We start from the raw sequence: 20,827 nt of genomic DNA on the forward strand, positions 1-20,827 counted from the left end.
TGTATTTCAAGTCTGAACTTCATAATACATATGTGTATCAAAGATTACCCCGTTATTCCGACACACTTATATTACGCCATACTTTTATTCAACAGTCTTATATTTAAAGACCAGGGTTTATAGTAGCGTCATAAGAATGCCAACTTTTTGAGTTTAATCAATTTTCCACAATTAAGAACCAACATTTCAAAATTCAAAAACTAAAAAACTAAGCAGCTCATGAGTTGTCCTGAATATGCATGGCATATTTGCCACTTGATTTACCATTGTTTAAACAAGGCAGAGTTAATGATTGATATTAGTAAACGAAACAGGCCTTTGATACCAACTATAAATCATAGATGCTAAATGTCCTCAGATATGACGATCACATGACAGTGTCGTCGAAACTAAAACATGGAATATATGGGAGAACATTTTTTTCTGTCAACATGCATGTTCTTTCCGAAAGGAATTTTCAATATTAAATGTTCATCCATTTCTTAATTTAAGAATACAACCAATTTCTTAATATAAATTGCCAAAATGTGTGAATGACGCTTTAATAATTTGCGTCCATGTCTACATGTCTACTCCTTCTAAAATTATAAAAACTGTGCTTGAATACTAACAAGTTTTAAAAATACTAAGAAAGAGTAAAAACTTTTAAATAAAAATTCCGAGATTATAAAAGATGAAATTTTTATTTCAAAGTCAAAATGTTGAGTTGAAAAAAAGTCGAAGTTTCGAGTATAAAAATAGTAGAAATTTTAAGATTACTTAAAGTCAAAATTTTGAGTTTAAAAAAAGGTGAAATTTCGAGTTTTGAAAAAGTCGAAATTTTGAGTTTACGAAAAATCGAAATTTCAAGTCAAACAAAGTCGAAATTTTAAGTTTAATATAAGTCGAAATTTCGAGTTTTTAAAAAGTCGACATTTCGAGTTTTTGAAAAGTCGACATTTTGAGTTTGAAGTCGAAATTTTAAGACATTAGAAAGTCAAAATTCAAGTTTAATTCAAAATTTCGAGATTTGAAAGTCAAAATTTCGACTTTGACAAAAACGTTTTATGCCAATTTTATTTTTTTATTCCCTCATACGCTTCCGTACTTTTGTACATTTGTCAATTTTCAATTGCCAACTTATTATGCACTATCCGAGAGTTATGTTTTAAAAAAACATATTCCTTATTCAAATTTTGAAGATATACTTATTTTACATTGTGCTAAATATAGTGTGACGTGTTTGAATAATCAATTTACATATTGTGATATTTTGATTTCTTTTAGAATAGATTGAAACATAAAAAGGCAGGGCAGAGATTACAACTAAAACAAATATGCAGAAGACAATTTTTCATCCTAACCCTTCCTAATAAAAATGAAATGGTAGCTCCCTGACAAAGAATAGTTATAACAGTATTATTACAGTTGTTGTTGTTCAAATAGTTTGGAAATCCATACAGTCGGTACCTCAAATTTGTTCATAATGCCCTTTGTCACAAAAGACCAAGGCCAACAATTGCTTGAGAAAACTAACTTCAATTATTCATACTAAGAAGCAACTGACCATTTTAGTAATGAATAAAATTGAGAATGGAAATGGGGAATGTGTCAAAGAGACAACAACCCGACCAAAATAAAAAAAACACAACAGCAGAAGGTCACCAACAGGTCTTCAATGTAGCGAGAAATTCCCGCACCCGGAGGCGTCCTTCAGCTGGCCCCTAAACAAATATATACTAGTTCAGTGATAATGAACGCCATACTAATTTCCAAATTGTACACAAGAAACTAAAATTTAAATAATACAAGACTAACAAAGGCCAGAGGCTCCTGACTTGGGACAGGCGCAAAAATGCGGCGGGGTTAAACATGTTTGTGAGATCTCAACCCTCCCCCTATACCTCTAACCAGTGTAGAAAAGTAAAAGCATAACAATACGCACATTAAAATTCAGTTCAAGAGAAGTCCGAGTCTGATGTCAGAAGATGTAACCAAATACATATTACAAAGTGCTTTGCTGCAAACCGCAAAGGTCGGACCATGAACAGTTGGGGCTAGTTTGAACACGATATTCAAGCTTGATATTGTCTGAATTTGGATTCTGATAAATTTTTGACATAATATAGGTTTCTCTCACAAAATAAATGTGATCAAAGATCTTAAAAATCTATGGCGCAATACTGTGCAATTGAAGATTTCTTCTTAAAACGTTTCAAAAAAATTATGAACCTTCCACAAATATTGGGAAAAAATCCCGCTCCTTCCTTAGAGTCATTTTTTCCATATTTGTCAGATTTTCTAAATCCTCTGGTTTTACCCATTTGAATGCCTTAAAAAAATTGCCATTGACCCCATTTTTCTTTTTATAATTCTTGTACATGTCTAATTATAAACCATTTGTAAAAATGTTATAAACTTTATTTTTTTATAGTTTTTAAGAACTGCTCAATGATAAAGCTATGAAATATCAAGAGAGAACATTTTCCTGCAAACATTTCTAATGGCTAATATCTCGAAAATAAGCACAATAACTCCAATATATTTTTTTGTTTTTTAGATTCCTCAATTAATCCACTATTAATATATACAAGTGGTATGTAAAGCTATTTATTTTGAAACTAACAGCGAACTTCCCTTAACACATCCTAGAGACTTAGTTTCGGAAACTGCAAAAATGCTTGTTTAGTGCCCTTTTTGGTCCCTAATTCATAACCTGCTAATACCATCCTCCTTTCCCATTTAATCCCAATCTTACATTTGTAGTACTGAACCTTCATATACAATTTTCAAGTTATTGTCCGGAAACCAACGGACGACAACGACGACGACGACGTAGACGACGGCGACAACATCATAGCATTATACGAAGTAAAACAATTTTGCGGTTGTATAATATTATAAAAAGGACAATTTACCAATCAGATGCGCTACTAGCAATCATGAAGACAATTGTTTTCATTATAAGTTAGCATGCTTTGACCCAACTAACATGGTTATTTAAGCCCTCATAGTCCATCAGCTAGTTCTCAAAAGCGCGCTAGCTAAGGAGTTTGTGTTACACCCCAGGGTACCGCGATTTTTTTTTTTTATAGAATTCAACTTCATTATCTTATGGATAAAATACAAGGTGTTAGACTAAAAAAAGTTTCCAAAAGAGGATCAAAAACGTCCCTGCCAATGGTCACCTGATTAAGCAATCACGACTCAGTAATTTTTAATTAATTTTTTTATATAAAGCGATTAAAAAAAAAAAAAGTATAGGTTTAAACAACTAAAACAGATACAAAACTTATCATATTAAATGCAACTCGGAATTTTTTTTTGTTTAAACAAAAAGTTTTTTACATTACAAACAATCCGATTTTCAGGGTTCAAATTAAGGCATATTTTCTCCTTTCATTAAGAAATTCGTCATACAATTAAAAACCAATTGTTCAGAGAACAATTGAAAGTCTTTCCACACCAAAGAAATTTTCATAAGAAGATAGTTTTTCATACTGATGCGATAAATGATGGTTTGATTATCTTTTTGAGTGGTATAAGGGAGATATTATGCTACTTCCGGTAAAATGTATGTCTCATCCGGTCTCATATGATAGCTTCTTTCACACTGATTCTAAAAATATATAGTTTCTATATACTTTTGTATGTAGAATGGGAGATAATTGGCCACTTCCGGTTTGTTGGAAGTCATTTTTAGTCTTCAGTAATCTGTTTTATGTATCTATATGACAAAATATATGGATTCTGGGTACTTTTAGGTGAAAAAATTGCAAAAAAGGCTACTTCCGGTTTTCTATAGGTCACTTCCGGTAGCCATTTTTCAAGAACATTTGTCACTTAACCTTTTGTATGATGTGAAATGTCTTTATAATGAACCTTATTGAAGTTATAATCAAATAACCTCATATCAAGACATTTCAGGGGCAACAACTCCTATAAGATGCCATTTATTTGTATAAGACTAAATGTACCATATCTTCATTACAATTAAGCAGACATTTTGCACTTGTTCTTTTAAATGTATCTCTCCTAGTGTCAGAAAAAATGCAAAAACAAGCAAATGTCACAATTGAGAACTTGACCTTGACCTTTGACCTTGACCTAATTTTCTAAGTTAGGACCCAGGGGACTCAAATAAAAACATTCCAGAGTTATACGGTTAACTGTTTATGAGTTAAATAAACATACCTACAAATTTATTTTGTAAAGGTAGATAACTCCTATAAAATTTCATCGAATCGCTCCGATCCAAATACGCCAAAAATTACTGAGGATGTAACGAACAATTTGTAAAAAGAATTTTGTCGCTATCTTGTTTTGTTACGAAGGAGATTCACACAGAGTGTAAACAGTGAAAAGGGAGATAACTCTTACATAGAAAATGGTTCAGCTTAGCAGGGTGAAATTCAAAAGCGCATAAACTATACGATACCATATGAGAAATTTCTAAGCGACATATTGCGAAACAAACATTTATCGCAAGAACAAAATTTGGCGGAAGAAAAAAAAAATAAAAATAATTAAAAACCAATTGTTCAGAGAACAATTGAAAGTCTTTCCACAACAAAGAAATTTGGATAAGAAGGTAGTTTCTTCATACTGATGCGATAAATGATGGTTTAATTATCTTTTTGAGTGATATAAGGGAGATAATATGCTACTTCCGGTAAAATGAATGTCACATCCTGTCTCATATGATAGCTTCTTTCACACTGATTCCAAAAATATATAGTTTCTATATACTTTTGTATGTAGAATGGGAGATAATTGGCCACTTCCGGTTTGTTGGAAGTCATTTTAAGTCTTCAGTTATCTGTTTTAAGTATCTATATGACAAAATATATGGATTCTGGGTACTTTTAGGTGAACAAATTGCAAAAAAAAGCTACTTCCGGTTTTCTAAAGGTCACTTCCGGTAGCCATTTTTCAAGGTCATTTGTCACTTAACCTTTTGTATGAGGTCAAATGTCTTTATAATGAACTTAATTGAAGTTATAATCAAATAACCTCATATCAAGACATTTCAGGGGCAACAACTCCTATAAGATGCCATTTAATTGTATAAGACTAAATGTAGCATATCTTCATTACTATAAAGCTGACATTTTGAACTTGTTCTTTAATATGTATCTTTCAAAGTGTCAGAAAAAATGCAAAAACAAGCAAAAGTCACAATTGAGAACTTGACCTTGACCTTTGACCTTGACCTCATTTTCTAAGTTAGGACCTAGGGGACTCAAATAAAAACATTCCAGGGTTATACGGTTAACTGTTTATGAGTTAAATAAACATACCGACAAATTTATTTTGTAAAGGTAGATAACTCCTATAAAATTTCATCGAATCGCTTCGATCCAAATACGCCAAAAATTACTGAGGATGTAACGAATAATTTGTAAAAAGAATTTTGTCGCTTTCTTGTTTTGTTACGAAGGAGATGCACACAGAGGATAAACAGTGAAAAGGGAGATAACTCTTACATAGAAAATGGTTCGCCTTAGCAGGGTGAAATTTAAAAGCGCATAAACTATACGATACCATATGAGAAATATCTAAGCGACATATTGCGAAACAAACATTTTGCGCAAGAACAAAATTTGGCGGAAGAAAAAAATAAAAAAAATAATAATAATCAGAACAAAAACAATAAGTCTTTCCACAGAAAAGTGGAAAGACTTAATAATCAGAAGAAAAACAATAAGTCTTTCCACAGAAAAGTGGAAAGACTTAATTACCCGTTTAAGCTAATTAAACTTGAGAAATAATCATTATGCAATGTTTAAATCATTTGCAGTATCTATATATCGTCAAAAATATGAATTATTTAATAAAATATATGTACGTGCAAACACTCGTGAAATACCGGAAATCATCAAATTACCGTCTTTGATTCAGTATACAACATGTACAATGTATTCACACATAAACATTATCAATTTGCAACTGAAAACAAACTATTAAAATTGTCGATTTATGATGTTTTTGTGAGACAAATTATTTTATAAAGTGAATGTGTAACGAAATATTTATAAGACAATTACAAATTAAGGTATTTTTTTTTGTGTTCAGTAAAGCTGCACTTTTTCGAACTCAATAAAGGTGTGCTTGATAACATTTTGTGTTTTAGCTATGAAGTGAATGACTTAAGATTGTTAAGTCATTCAATCTACAAACATCGCTTTGAACGAACGTCAAATAGTCAGCTGTACTTTTTACTTTCTTAGGTTTCTTAGAGATACAGACAACAATGGCTTTGTTGGTTTCAGTTTAAATAAAGATTCTGATAAACGTTGGTTGCTAAAATAAAATGCACATGAAAGCGCTTCAATATCATTAAAATGTCGAGACTCGGTAGGAATGGTTAACCCTAAAACATCCGCCCAAAAAGAACTCAGAAAAACACAATAAGCGAGACAAAAGTGACGTTTTGAAATTGTTTCAGACACTGCAAAGCTGGCCAATTCCATTATAACATCTGAGCAGTCATATGGCTTGTCCTCGGGTTCTGTTGCTTCTTCGGAATTAATGTGCGACCTTCTTTACGCGAATGAAAAGGGAAAATTTGCTTTAGAAATTTTCATTACGGAACGGCTTATTCAAAAGTCAACCGTTATCTTCAAAACCCTCAAAAGAAAATCATTGCTTACATTTTTAAAAAAGGAAATAAAAGGCAAGCAGTTAATGGCTGATAAGAACAACAAAACATTGAGAGCAGGTGAAAAGAAATGTCGCCTGCTTGTCATAGCCCAGACAAGATAGTCGGTTTTGCGATAGGTTCTCCAGTTTGAATTAGTTCTCTTCCAATGTCTCTTGCACACTTTGATGGTACACATGTAATGAAAAATTAAAACCTGTCGTGAGTGATCTTTTAGAAAAGGCTCATTCCTTAGGAATGCATGTGGATATTTGATGACATGGCAGTTATTCAAACCATTACTAGGATACCAAGCACTTTTTTCGATTTGGCAATTGTTATTTTTAAAACCATCCTTTTAGTTTCTAAAAGTGGTCCCGCATTGATTTTGTCACTGTATAGTATCGCACAATATTCGTAAGGAAATTATAACAGCAGGTCCTTGAGATGGCAAATCATTACGATAAGTTCTAAACCATCACAATCGTGTTCTTGTGAATGGAAGAATTTTTTGTTAGTTGGGGGAAACAAAGTTGCTTTTGTTGAATTCTTTTGTTTTGAAAAGAGTTAAAAATCCTATAGATTTACACTTGAATGTATTGATTTATTTGTATCAAATGGAAGTATGTGCCACAAAATATATGTTGAAAATGAAATAGCGTAGAATCGTTTTAGCTTTTAATCAAACAGGAAGAAGCCGATAAAAAAAATGTTTTTTAATTAAATGTAAAAACATGCAGCTGATAAAGGTAACGACTCCATTGTTAAAAAACCTTCTGAAACTGTTGTGGAAGTATTGGCTTACTATTTTCACAGTTGCATATCAATTCTAACATTGTAAGTCTGACAGATACATCATCCCAATGCAGATTATTAAATGTGCAATCAATGGGTGCAAATTTGGTGAGAATGTTTGTAGAAAACTGTCAGGATTTAGCGCCAATACAGGTTGTGATTCAGTAAGTGTTTTGTCTGGTAAAAAAAAAGCAAAGTATTCGGCTTTTTGACACGTTATGTGGAGTTTTCAGAAGGTCTATTCCATACTGGTGAAACCTTGGAAGAGGTTGACAAAGAGTTGTCAAAACACTCTCGAGAGGTTTTTGTGTTCGATATATGGCTACGAAATTAAAAATATCGATAAATAAAGATTCAATTAAACAAGTCAACTTTCAGTAATTTGTAATTTAATTTGTTAACATATATGTTGTTCATTGAATCTCTTGATAGAGGAAATTAAGAAATGAATGAATGCATTCGGAAAAAAATACTATATCAAACTTGCTTGGATGCATTATTTTAACGGAGATCTATGAACATACTGATACGACTGAACTTGGAATATTGCACTAGGATTTGGGTATCCCCATTTTTTTTCTGTCAGTGTATCTAATATACTTTTTTCTTGAAGAATCTTAATTATCGAAAACACAATCCTACATTTGGGGACAGGCTACACGTGTTTGCCCTTTTCTCTAATTTTCTATGAATTAAAAATCGCCGAACAATCTAAATGAAGAATCGTGCATAATCATATATGAGGACCTTACTTGACCAAACTTCACAGAAACAATAACAAACAATTTAAGGATCTTTTGGAATCATAGATGAAGCCAATAATGATTGGACCGACTATTTAATTTACAAAAAAATTCATAGCTAGACCAACAAAAGAGGGAATCATTTTTGCAAAGTAACACATTAAGGATCCTTTTTCATAATGCATAGATACTTGACCTATCAAATGGAAAGAAACTAAACTGAAATGATAACATTCAATTTGGATAAACAATTTTTTCTTCTTCAAATAAATCAACTTTATTGGAAATTGATCTGTTTTTCATTTGAAGATACATGTAGTACCCTTCGTTACTTCGTTTATGACTTTTAATCATTTAAGCACAGTGAACAGATGAATTTGATTATCAAATCGATTTGTTTACAACTTTTCAAATAATAACTCATGTCTCAATTACAAATAACAAATTTTGAAATCATATTGTTGCAGTTGGTTCGAATTTCTTTACATGTCTATTCACTACATGTTATTCATTCCATGCACTTTGTAATTGTTTCTTTTTGTTTCTTTGCCAGATATCTATTGATGCTTTCGATTTCTGATTATAAAATATCCAACTACACAAAATGACGCTATAACAAATACAACTATTTCAGCTAAAGTGAGGTAGTTCAAAGCACAAGGCTTCTCTTTAAAAAATATACGACATGTATTGGGGGTTGTTGAATGCGTTGGTGAAGACGTTGGTGTTACTGTTGATGATGATGTTGATGTTGTTGTTGGTGCGTTTGTTGTTTTTATTTTTGTCGTTGATATTGATGCTGTTGTTGGTGCTTTTGATGTGCTTGTTGTTGTCGTTGTCGTCGTCGGTGTCGTTATTATTGTTGTACCTGTGAAAGAATATCTAGTTTGAATATCGATAACACCGTTGATGTCAACCTATAGTTTAAATTTTACTCGTTCAATCATAATTGTTTTATTCACGCCATTCTTGTTGTTGATTCTTATCAAATGTTTAAGTGATTGAGAAGGTGAGTACACCCAGCACATGTTTACAGTATATTTGAAAAGTAACATCGATTATTTCGTATATACATTTTTCTGACGTAGTCGGTATAGTTTCGGTTTGTGCCCTTTGAACTTAAAGACGCTCAACTATGGCAACTTCTTCTTCTTCTTCGGAAGTCCACCCTATTTGCAGGGTCACCATATTAAAAATATCCTAGTTTTAGGTTAATTTTTTTTAAATGCGTAGTTATTTATAAAATAAATAATAAATAAAATTGTTAGGCTTTAATATGTACTTAGTTTGAGTAAAACAAAATAATAAGGTTAAAAGGTAAAAACTTGTATTTACACTGTACATAGGAGAAAAAAACAACAGAATACGCATGCTCGAAAATCCTTTCTGTGATTGGACAAAATGCTGTCATGGTGGGTGATTTGGTTGTGTTTGAAAAAACGTCTCGAAAATTATATCGTGATCGAAAGCAATTGAAAAACTATAAATATTTAAACTAGATCTTACAAAGATTTATATTTGTATTAAAATAAAAGCTCTTTGCATCCATGACAGCTGTTTATTCGGGACAATTATATAATTTTTAATGTAAACTTTGTTGTACAAACGTACATGACTTTTAGAACGCACCTACGCATGTGGGATTTCCGCGGGGTTTTGGTGAATGTTAACAGAAAGATACTACTTATAATTCCAATAGTTTCTAGCTTTCTTAACCATGCATTAAGTTTAATGGAAACAGTAGTAAATAAAATTGAGAATGGAAATGGGGAATGTGTCAAAGAGACAACAACCCGACCAAAAAAAAACAACAGCAGAAGGTCACCAACAGGTCTTCAATGTAGCGAGAAATTCCCGCACCCGGAGGCGTTCTTCAGCTGGCATCTAAACAATTATATACTAGTTCAGTGATAATGAACGCCATACTAATTTCCAAATTGTACACAAGAAACTAAAATTAAAATAATACAAGACTAACAAAGGCCAGAGGCTCCTGACTTGGGACAGGCGCAAAAATGCGGCGGGGTTAAACATGTTTGTGAGATCTCAACCCTCCCCCTATACCTCTAACCAAAGAGAAAAGTAAACGCATAACAATACGCACATTAAAATTCTATGTATATTTGTTTCTTGCTATTTGCACTGGATTTTTTTACAAATAAATTATTTAGGTATCATCATAATATTCTTATATATTATTGCCTTAATATAACCAGGCGTAGTAAAGAATTTCTTGTAGTTACATTCAGATGGAGATTTTATTAAAGAGGTCCTGCATCATTAAGTCATTGTGCTTCTGAAGGTTATCGAAATGATAGTTTTAAACATATACTTAAATTTAAATACGTCGGATATCTTTTTTAAAGACAGTTCTTGTTTATGCTATTTCTTCATAGACAGAGAAAACCATGACCTTGTGCAATGCCAAGTTACAGGTATCGACAGATTGTAGATCCATGTATATTTAGCTTAGTGACCTTTTTAAAATGAGCAAGTCTACAATACCGTTAGCATTAAGAAACTACTTCCATTGATCATACAAAAACAGATGCCAACAGTAACAACTTGTTAGCTTGAGGTGTTTTTTTTATGAATTTATATCATTCTTCATCAATTTCTTAGTCTGTTGAAACCTTTAAGTTTTTCTCAGTACCGTTTTGTTTTTTATTTAAGGAATGACTGTAATATTTTTTCCGTCTATGAAGAAATAACATAAAAAATGTGGTGCACACTGAAAAACGCGCGTAGCATTTTAGCCAATCAGAAGACGCGTTACATCCAAAATTAAATTATTTGATCATGGCATAATGTTGACGATTAGGAGCAAAGTACTGTGATTCGGTGGAAATACAAGTACAGTAAAAATCTACAAAAATGCAATAATTCCTAAATGGAATCATCGGATAAGTATGAAAATCTTGATAGTTTGAGCAAATTGACCCAATCGAGTTTTTACTAAATATCATAGTTTTCAAGATTTTACACAATTAATACAGGACTGGTACATTTAACCCCACATGTTCGGTTCTCAGTAACAGCGGCTATTTAGATTGCAACTGATTATGTGCTTTCAGACGACAAGATTTTCAAAAATATTTGCACCAAAATATGAGCCGACCATGCCCCAAATATAAAATCTGTATACACGCTTAAACTCGGAATATCAAAGGAACCTCAATATATGATCCATTAATTTCTTAAAATAAAACAAGAGGCTCACACTAGCCTGAATCAGACTGAGTCATCATTATGTTTTTGCTTAAATGTTTCATCGATACTTATTTTTGCTTTTCAATATATTACATGTTTCATGAGTGGCTAAAAATTCCATTTAAATGTTCTTTGTATCGGTCATGTTTTCTTCAAAAGCCAAAAGCCAAAAAAAATGCATTGTATCCCTATGTTCCATTTTATCCATAGTGGCAATGTTTCTTGACGTACAAGGAATAAAATACAAAAATATACTAGATACTCTGAAACTCATTCAGCCCAAGTTTGGCTGAAATTGATTCAGCAATTTCAAAGGAGAAGATTTTTGTTAATCAAGCAAATTAGACGAAAAAGTCGTCTTTAAACAGCTTAAGGGGTCATTTGATAATTGTGGTCATATAATAAAATTGAGAATGGAAATGGGGAATGTGTCAAAGAGACAACAGCCCGACCAAAGAAAAAACCAACAGAAGGTCACCAACAGGTCTTCAATGTAGCGAGAAATTCCCGCACCCGGACGCGTCTTCCAGCTGGCCCCGTAACAAATATGTACTAGTTCAGTCATAATGAACGCCATACTTATTTCCAAATTGTACACAAGAAACCAAAATTAAAATAATACAAGACTTACAAAGGCCAGAGGCTCCTGACTTGGCACAGGCACAAACATGCGGCGGGGTTAAACATGTTTGTGAGATCTCAACCCTTCCCCTATACCTCTAGCCAATGGAGAAAAGTAAACGCATAACAATACGCACATTAAAATTCAGTTCAAGAGATGTCGGAGTCTAATGTCAGAAGATGTAACCAAAGAAAATAAATAAAATGACCATTATACACAAATAACAGACTTCTAGCAGTTAACTGACAGCTCCAGACTTCAATAAAACTGACTGAAAGATTATGATTTCATCATATAAACATCAGGCACAACCCTTCCCGTTAGGGGTTTAGTATCATACCATCATAACATATATGAGAAGAACATAACCCGTGTCATAACAACTGTTTTTTGAATAATGTGTTTAGTTCCGATGTAAAGACCCTATATAAACCTATTTGTAGATCTTACTTTGCTGAACATTTTTGCTGTTATCTTTATCTTTAATAATATTCAAGATAACTTGACCTAATGAACAATTGAACCTCACATAAGATTTGCCCTAAAAACTTATAGTTTGAGATATAAGCCGAAAAACTACATTTTACCCATATGTTCTATTTTTAGCCATGCCAGCCACGTTTTTTACCAAACAGAAAATTAAACACATACTTTATCAAAGATACCATAAGGATCTTCCAGCTTTAGTTTGGTTGGAATTGGTTCAATAGTTTCAGAGAAGAAGATTTTTTAAAGCAAGTGTAAAATTGTCCTTAACGTGCAATAACTCCTAAAGAGGTCAATTGACAATTTTGGTCTTTAAACCTATTTGTAGATCGTACATTGCTCAACATTTTTGCTGATTACAGTGTATCTTTATCGTAAATATTATTCAAGATAAAAATCAAGACTGCATTGTTTGAATTACCATTCTAGTGGCAGCAACCCAAAAATGGGTTGTTAGATTTATTTGGAAATTTCATGGTTGATAGAACTTGACCTAATTAACTATTTTACGTCACATCAGATTTGCTCTTAATTCTTTTGTGTTTGAGATATAAGCCAAAAACTGCATTTAACCCCTATGTTCTTTTTATAGTCATGGCAGACATTTTTTTTTTGACTAAACAGTGCAAAATTTCCTTTGAATTACCATTTCAATGGCAGCAACCCAACAATGGGTTGTTAGATTCATCTGAAAGTTTCAGTGCTGATAGAACTTCACCTAATGAACACTTATACTACGTCAGATTTGCTCTAAATGCATTGTTTTTCAGATATAAGCTAACTACTACATTTTACCCCTATGTTCTATTTTTAGAAATGCCGACCATGGTTGTTTTAAATACCCTAAGGATCATTTAGTTTAAGTTGGGTAGGAATGGGCTCAGTAGTTTCAGAGGGGAAGATGTTTGAAATAGTTTACACCAGACGGACGACGACAGACGACGACGGACGCAAAGTGATGACAAAAGCTCACCGTTCCTTTTTGGACCATTTCGACTAATTTGAAGACATGCCTCAAAGTTGAAAAATCTAAATACACATTCAGATTCAGCATATCAAGGAACGCTTATATTATATTATTTAATGAAATCAAACAAAGTTTAATTTTGGATCTTTGGACCTTAAGATGGATCAATACAAAACAGACACTAAAATCCATATTCAAAACACTGAATTAAATTCAGCATATTATAGACTCCCTAGAACTGAAGATTTTTGGATTAAATCCAATGAAATTGACAAAGAAACAAACAATTTATACAAAGTATTGGTGCTGGTCACATTTAACAAAATCGATAGGGTTTATAATAACCCTTTAATCAATCTCAAACTTTATTTCATGGTATAACACATTGTAGCATAATTTTAAAATAGCAATATATAAACTTAGTTCTCAATAAATGTGCAAAAATCATAAAAATCCAATTTTTGACCCCTTTTCCAGCCCCTTTTATTAAACGGTTTGGACCATAACCCCTTAAATCAATCTCAACTTTCCTGTTGAAATATGGAATTTTGTAGTAAAATTTATTGGACATTCATACTCCAATACACGATTGTTCTGAAACATGAAAAATTATTGTTTTTAACCCTTTGTTGGCCCTTAATTACTATATAGCTACGACAATATCTACCAAAATAAGTGTAATAAAATTGATAATGGTAATGGGCAATGTGTTAAAGCGTCAACAACCCGACTATATGGCAGATAACAGACAAAGGACACCAATGGGTCTTCAATATAGCGAGAAACTCCAGCACCCGAAGGCGTCCCTCAGCTTGCTTCTAAACAAATATGTATACTAGTTCAGTGATAATGGACGTCATACTCAACTCCGAATTATACGCAAGAAACTATAATTAAAAATCATACAAGACTAACAAACCTTTCTATAGTGGTATGAAACCTTGTGCTAACTGTGAATATATTACATTTGTAACTTGTAAACTCAAGTTATTGCCTGCAAACCAGAAACAAATATTATTTTGTTTTTTGCCCAGTTTCGACCTCTAATTATTTAGCGATATAGGTCATGACCCTTTAGAAAATATTAAATACTTTTTGTTTGAAGAATTGAACATTGTGGTAAATTGTATAGAAATCTTTATTTTTATACAACAATACTATATAGAACGGTGACCACACCCAATATTTAAAAAAAATAATCGTCAAATATACTATATGGCTATATCATATATCATTTGATTCGGAAAAATGAGTACTTTTGGAATATCGATGTCGTCAAAAAGAAATGTGGTAACAGTTTTGCATAAATTAAGATCAAAGATCAACATACTGTTATCTTTTTTTCTTTCTGTATTTTCAAAATTGTAAGATATCAGCAGCATTTAGTGTTAAATTTTAAATCAATTAGAAATGAATTATCTCAAAATGTAAAAAAAAAAGAATTTATTACTTTGTAATCGATTAATTCTGAAAATTGGCGTTTTTCAATCAGTTGTTCTATTATACAAGATCAATACAAATTCCGTTAAAGTTACAGTAGTTACTTTGCCAGGTGACATTCAACCACAGCAATAAAAGATAAATGTTGTTTTCAAATAAAGCTTTCTATCCCGAATGTTTATTTTGGAAAAGCTCATGCATGTAATTCATTGCAACCAAAAACCACTAATTACCTCGAAGAACAGTTACAATTAAAAAAATCCAATCAAAATAATAAAAAAACAGATTTCATCCAGAAGCATTTTCTGATTCTACATAATTCTTACCCTTGAAAGGAGCAAAGTTCCGTAGATGTAAAGTTTTGTTGAGAACAAACACTTTTCACATGAAGATTTTCCCTTACATGAACACGAAAGATCCTGCAAGAATTCTGCTGACATATACCCTTTAAAATAGACGGGATGTAATGAAATAATTAATTTTCGCAAACCATATTCTAAAGGTGACGGAACAGGGAGTTAAGCAACGTGTGATGCGGTCAAAATTGCTGCTGCACATAGAGGTAAACTAAATAAACCTACTGTTAGCAAGCTTGACACGAATTTTATTCATCTCATGATGGAGTGATTTAAAGCGATCATTCCTCAGATCATACATCTTCGAAACTAAATTCTTGCACAAACAGGGGCTTTATCTTCGTCAGTACTCACAAAGCTCTGTAACTACAATAGTCGTGTGTATCCTTTAAATTCTTCTAACGAGAAAAACTAACGGCATCATTTATATAAAAAATAAATAAACGAAAAACAAATATGTAACACATACACAAACGACAACTACTGAATTACAGGTTCCCTGGCTTAGGACAGGCACATACATAAACAATGTTGCGGGGTTGTACATGTTAGCGGGATCCCAACCCTTTCCCCCAACCTGGGACAGTGGTATAACAGTACAACATAAGGACGAACATTAAAAAACAGTTGAAAAAGCTTAATTGACAGCTAGTTCAAAGCCACCAACAACTAATAAATCATACATCTGAGACTAAACTATCAATCCGTACACATCCAACTGCACCTGCAACGTTCATGCATGTGTCATTATTTTTGCAGTAGTGAACACACAGTACAATCACACCCGTATCAGAGTTCCGTATGATTATTCTGTCACTCTTTTCCATTTCTGTTAACTTCATGTCAAAGTATAAGACATTAATTAGCATACGAGTATTGACACTTGGTGAGTGCTAAGCCAGTTACGACAGTCATTAACATTATTGTGTGAAATAACTTCGACAATTTCGGATTTACAATCGTTCAAGCTGAGTAAAGCTCACTATAAGGTGGAATGATAGTGGATTTGGCATAGTTTTGAAGAAGAAAAACTACCAAAGAAATAAGGGAGAGTCTGTTTGTTTTCTTTAACAGAAAGAAACTTCTTCCAGTCAGAAGTCCTTCTTCCTTCAATAATCTGATACACTTTGGTTGAAGGTGTACTCTTTGTGCGGCTTTCCTTTTCAACAGACAACTTTATTGACCTTTTCATGTCGTAGAGGTTAATAAAATGTCTGCTACTGTGTGCGCTAGAGAAAAACATGGGTCATATTTTTAAAATCTTCAACTGCAAGGTCACTATTTTTTTTTTTGCTTTTTTGTTATCATCAATACATGTAAGCAATGCCATACCACCTCTCGGTGGTAAGTTGTGAGTGATAAGCTAAAGGAAGGTAGGGAAAGTGCACATGAGGCATCAGCATCAGCATTGCATTGGTTCACAAAATGTTCAACAAACGGTCCATACTCTACAACACATTGCTGGCAGTTTCCATCATTAAGTCTTATAACAGAACGTAAGAAGCAACGTCTACTCTTTACAGTAAAGGAAGTGATTCAGTACTTTTTATCTGTCACACGATACAGTTTTAAAAATTTAAAGCCATGTATTGCCTTTTTTAACTACTAGAATCTAATCGTGAAGGACTTTCTAATTCAAACATTTTCCAGATAACTACTTGTCCAAATTCAGACTGTGTTCTTAATTTTTGAAATATATAAAAAGAAAATAACCCATATCAAATAAACATACGAAAATTTGAAATCTTTTAAAAATACATAAAAACACGATAACCAACATAACATGGGACCATGAACTAACAAAAAAGATTATATTGTAACAAAAAAGATTATATTGAACAAATTTCAGCTATGAAAAATCGTTGTAACACCAACTTGAGTATTCATTTTGTTTTTTCTTGAATTTTATTTAAAATTTTATATGCATTGGTGGGTCAAGTACAGTCTAAAAACCATGATATAGTCGGTATGTATAAAGACCAGTATAGTCAAAAAAGAGAAAGGTATGGTCTTTCTTGTGTCCAGATAGTTGTATTGTAGCAAGTCCTTCAATATGAAAAATGTTTGAGTGGATTTTCAATTTTGACTTAAACAAGAGGCCCACTTGGGTAGATTTCATTGAAAAAAGGGGGAGGGGTAAACTATTGAATGTGGTTCATTTAAACAGGAGGAAAAAAATAAAAATAATAGATAAGAATACTCTTCTAACTCCACAGTATCCAAATAATAGGAAAGCATTCACAAAGATAGACCAGAATGAGATTTACAGATCATTTAGTAGACATGACTGATTTCCAAATTTAATGAAACTAAGTAAATGAATAATTTTTTTAAGACATGTCATTATTGTTATAGGTACCAGTCTTGTATTATAACTCCAGTTTCCGGTGCATGTCAAAACATGGAGGGAAACCAAATAGTGCATTTTTTTCTGACCTCAATTTTATCTGTTTGATTATAGGTTTATGCTGAATTGAAACATATATAGACTTAAAAAAATCTAGCATGTGGATATCAATCCAGGAAAGTGGAAGGATATCATGTTTAATGGAAGTGGTGCGGCCTGATAAAAATAGCAAACAGAAAGTAGAAAAAACAAATTTTGACTTCAGGATTGCGTAACTTTTATTCTTTGTGCAAGACCCCCCCCCCCCCCCCCCTTTTTTTTTTATTTAACCACAATTTCACATTAGTACATACATGATATGAACATGAAATTTTTTTTCTATGTAGCATTTTTTATTTTTTTATTTTCAAAGATCAGCTGTTTTGCATGTAAGACTATGGATCAGTCAATTACAAGACTGCAACCTTAAGGGGTCAATGGAAAATGTTGAATTATTTGTAGACCGTTTTTTGCTGAACACTATTGCCTTTTACAGTTTATCTCTTTCTATAATAAACAGAGACATTATAGGCTTCATTGAAAAATTTCAATCCTGCCGGTTTACCTTCTTGAATATCTCAGTATACTCCATATTCAAATACAATGAAAGTCTAAAAGAGGGACGAAAGATACCAAGGGACAGTCAAACTCATAAATCTAAAACAAACTGACAACGCCATGGCTAAAAATGAAAAAGACAAACAGGTACCCAATCATGAGGATGTAATTGAACAAGACCATAACTCCATCAGTTGAGATAATTCTATTTTGAAGGGAGTGAATGGCACCTTATACCGTTAAAACAATACTTATCAAATTAGGTAAAAATTCTGAATGATGAATAAATATGTTTTTGTTTTGAAACAATACTAAGTAAGCAAAAATAATTCAAAAGAAACTGATAAGAAGAGATAGGTTTTTGAAAAAATAAAAAATGTGACAAAATATGACTTTTTCTTCGAAAAAACACAATACCATTTTTTTGAAATTGTTTGATTGTGCCTAAAATCAATACTTTGTGTTAAGAGAAGAGGAAGTAAAAAGATATTAATTTACGTTGAAACACAGGTTGTAAATTCATATTTTTGAAATATTGCTCTACTACAATTCAATTTTTATAAAAATTCCATCGTATTTTTTTTAACGACCAGGCAAATCAGATATTCATCTACAACGTGTAAAGAAATCAGATGGTTGTTATTCACATTTTCATGACATTTGAATGAAAATTTACTTTAAAAACAGAAACTCTTCCAATTTCTTAATCTACTGTCCATGCAAGGAAAACCTATAAAAAAAATTGTAAGGGTTCCGCGAAACCCAGTGTCTCGCCTACTTTTGCTGTTAATCACACACTCATCCAAAATGATGAATCCAAAATAAAATTATTCCTCTAGATACTATCTTTTGATTGTCAGAAGCTTCTGTCCATGTTTGGTAAAAATCCAGGCTAATTTAAGAATCTTGAAAATGTTTTAAATACTTCAACTGCAGACTGTATGTAATGTTAACTGGAAGAAAAACTAAGTCCATTTATAAGTAAAATACGGGGAAAATGAAATTTTATTTTTACAAAATTTACTTCTGGATACAATCTTCTGATGATAAACAAGCTTCTGGCCAAGTTTCTTACAATTCAAGGATAGTTTAAGAAAGTTATTAAAATTCTAAAAACTTTAACCACAGAGTGAAATATAATGTTTCCTGGCAGAAAAAAACTAAGTCCATTTTTTTAGTAAAAAATACGGGAAAAATGGAATTTTATTTTTACAAAATTTACTTCTGGATACTATCTTCTGATGATAAACAAGCTTCTGGCCAAGTTTCTTACAATTCAAGGATAGTTTAAGAAAGTTATTAAAATTCTAAAAACTTTAACCACAGAGTGAAATATAATGTTTCCTGGCAGAAAAAAACTAAGTCCATTTTTAACTAAAATACGGGAAAAATGGAATTTTATTTTTACAAAATTTACTTCTGTATACTATCTCCTGATCATAAACAAGCTTCTGGCCAAGTTTTGTACATTTCCAGGATAGTTTAAGAAAGTTATTAAAATTTTAAAAACTCTAACCACAGAGTAAATGTAATGTTTCTTGGCAGAAAAAACTAAGTCCAATTTATAAGTAAAAAACGGAAAAAAATGGAATTTTATTTTTACAAAATTTACTTCTGGATACTTTCTAATAATTATAAACAAGCTTCTGTCCAAGTTTCGTACAATTCAAGGATAGTTTAAGAAAGTTATTAAAATTTCAAAAACTTTAACCACAGAGTGAATATTTGTGGACGCCGCCGACGACGACGCCGACGGAATGTAGGATCGCTATGTCTCGCTTTTTCGACTAAAGTCGAAGGCTCGACAAAAATGAAACCACTACATTAAAATGGGAACACATTTTTAGCTCTGGCTTGAACACCCCTGTTCTTTACGCATTTCGATGGCAATACCTCGAAAGAACAGGATATAAGGATTTAAGATAATCGAAGGATAAACATTTTTTTGTTCCAATTATCTTAGGGATATAAGCCGAAAAAAGTCCATTCTGTAAAATATTGGACAGGTCTGAAGCCGCAGATACATTATTATTTCAGTGGATTCCAAAAGGATAATGTCAAACCAGCTACATTTAATAATGGCAAGTTTGATATATTATATGATATTTCAAAATGTAGCCCTCTGTTATTTGTTTCTTGCTTATTCTAAAAAATTTTACTAGTTGAATGAGAAAAAATGAGGACAGGTTCTTGTTGAACCTTATCGAGTGCACCGCAGTCGATTTTATTCAAATTCAAAATTAATATGAACATATGAAGAGATAACAACATGCACTCAGTTATCTTATTTTGTTTAAATTTCCAAGAGACTGTAATTGTTTACACAAACGGAACCACCTGAATACACAACCCCCCATTTCCCCCTTTTCTATTACCATTCTTTCTGCAAGGTCGTCTCGCTCTTTTTTCGTTTATTTGTGTCTTATTTAAATGTTACCAAAACGAAATTTTGGGTCCATTTCCTTTTGAAAATATAAAACGATCACTGCGAACGGACACATAATTGGTATGTTTGACAGATAAAATGCGGTAATGTCTTCCTTTTTTTCTGCTTCCCATAATCATCGACGATCATACGCGAAGTATTGCATTACATTCATATTTAACCAATTATATCAGACTTAAACAAGAGGCTGTCACAACGA

At 32.2% G+C, this 20,827-nt stretch overlaps 1 protein-coding gene across 1 annotated transcript in view; it reads right to left on the reverse strand.

Annotated features, from left to right (window-relative positions):
* Positions 1-8,587: 8,587 nt before the first annotated feature.
* Positions 8,588-20,827, reverse strand: part of LOC134723247 (integumentary mucin C.1-like) — a 71,339-nt gene continuing 59,099 nt past the window's right edge. Inside the window, exon 4 of the mRNA XM_063586872.1 lies at positions 8,588-9,025. Within this exon, the coding sequence (XP_063442942.1) occupies positions 8,715-9,025 (311 nt within the window). The 3' untranslated portion in view covers positions 8,588-8,714. The remainder of the gene's footprint in view (positions 9,026-20,827) is intronic.

The sequence above is a fragment of the Mytilus trossulus genome, chromosome 6 (assembly GCF_036588685.1).
Source record: "Mytilus trossulus isolate FHL-02 chromosome 6, PNRI_Mtr1.1.1.hap1, whole genome shotgun sequence".
In the NCBI taxonomy this organism is placed as follows: domain Eukaryota; kingdom Metazoa; phylum Mollusca; class Bivalvia; order Mytilida; family Mytilidae; genus Mytilus; species Mytilus trossulus.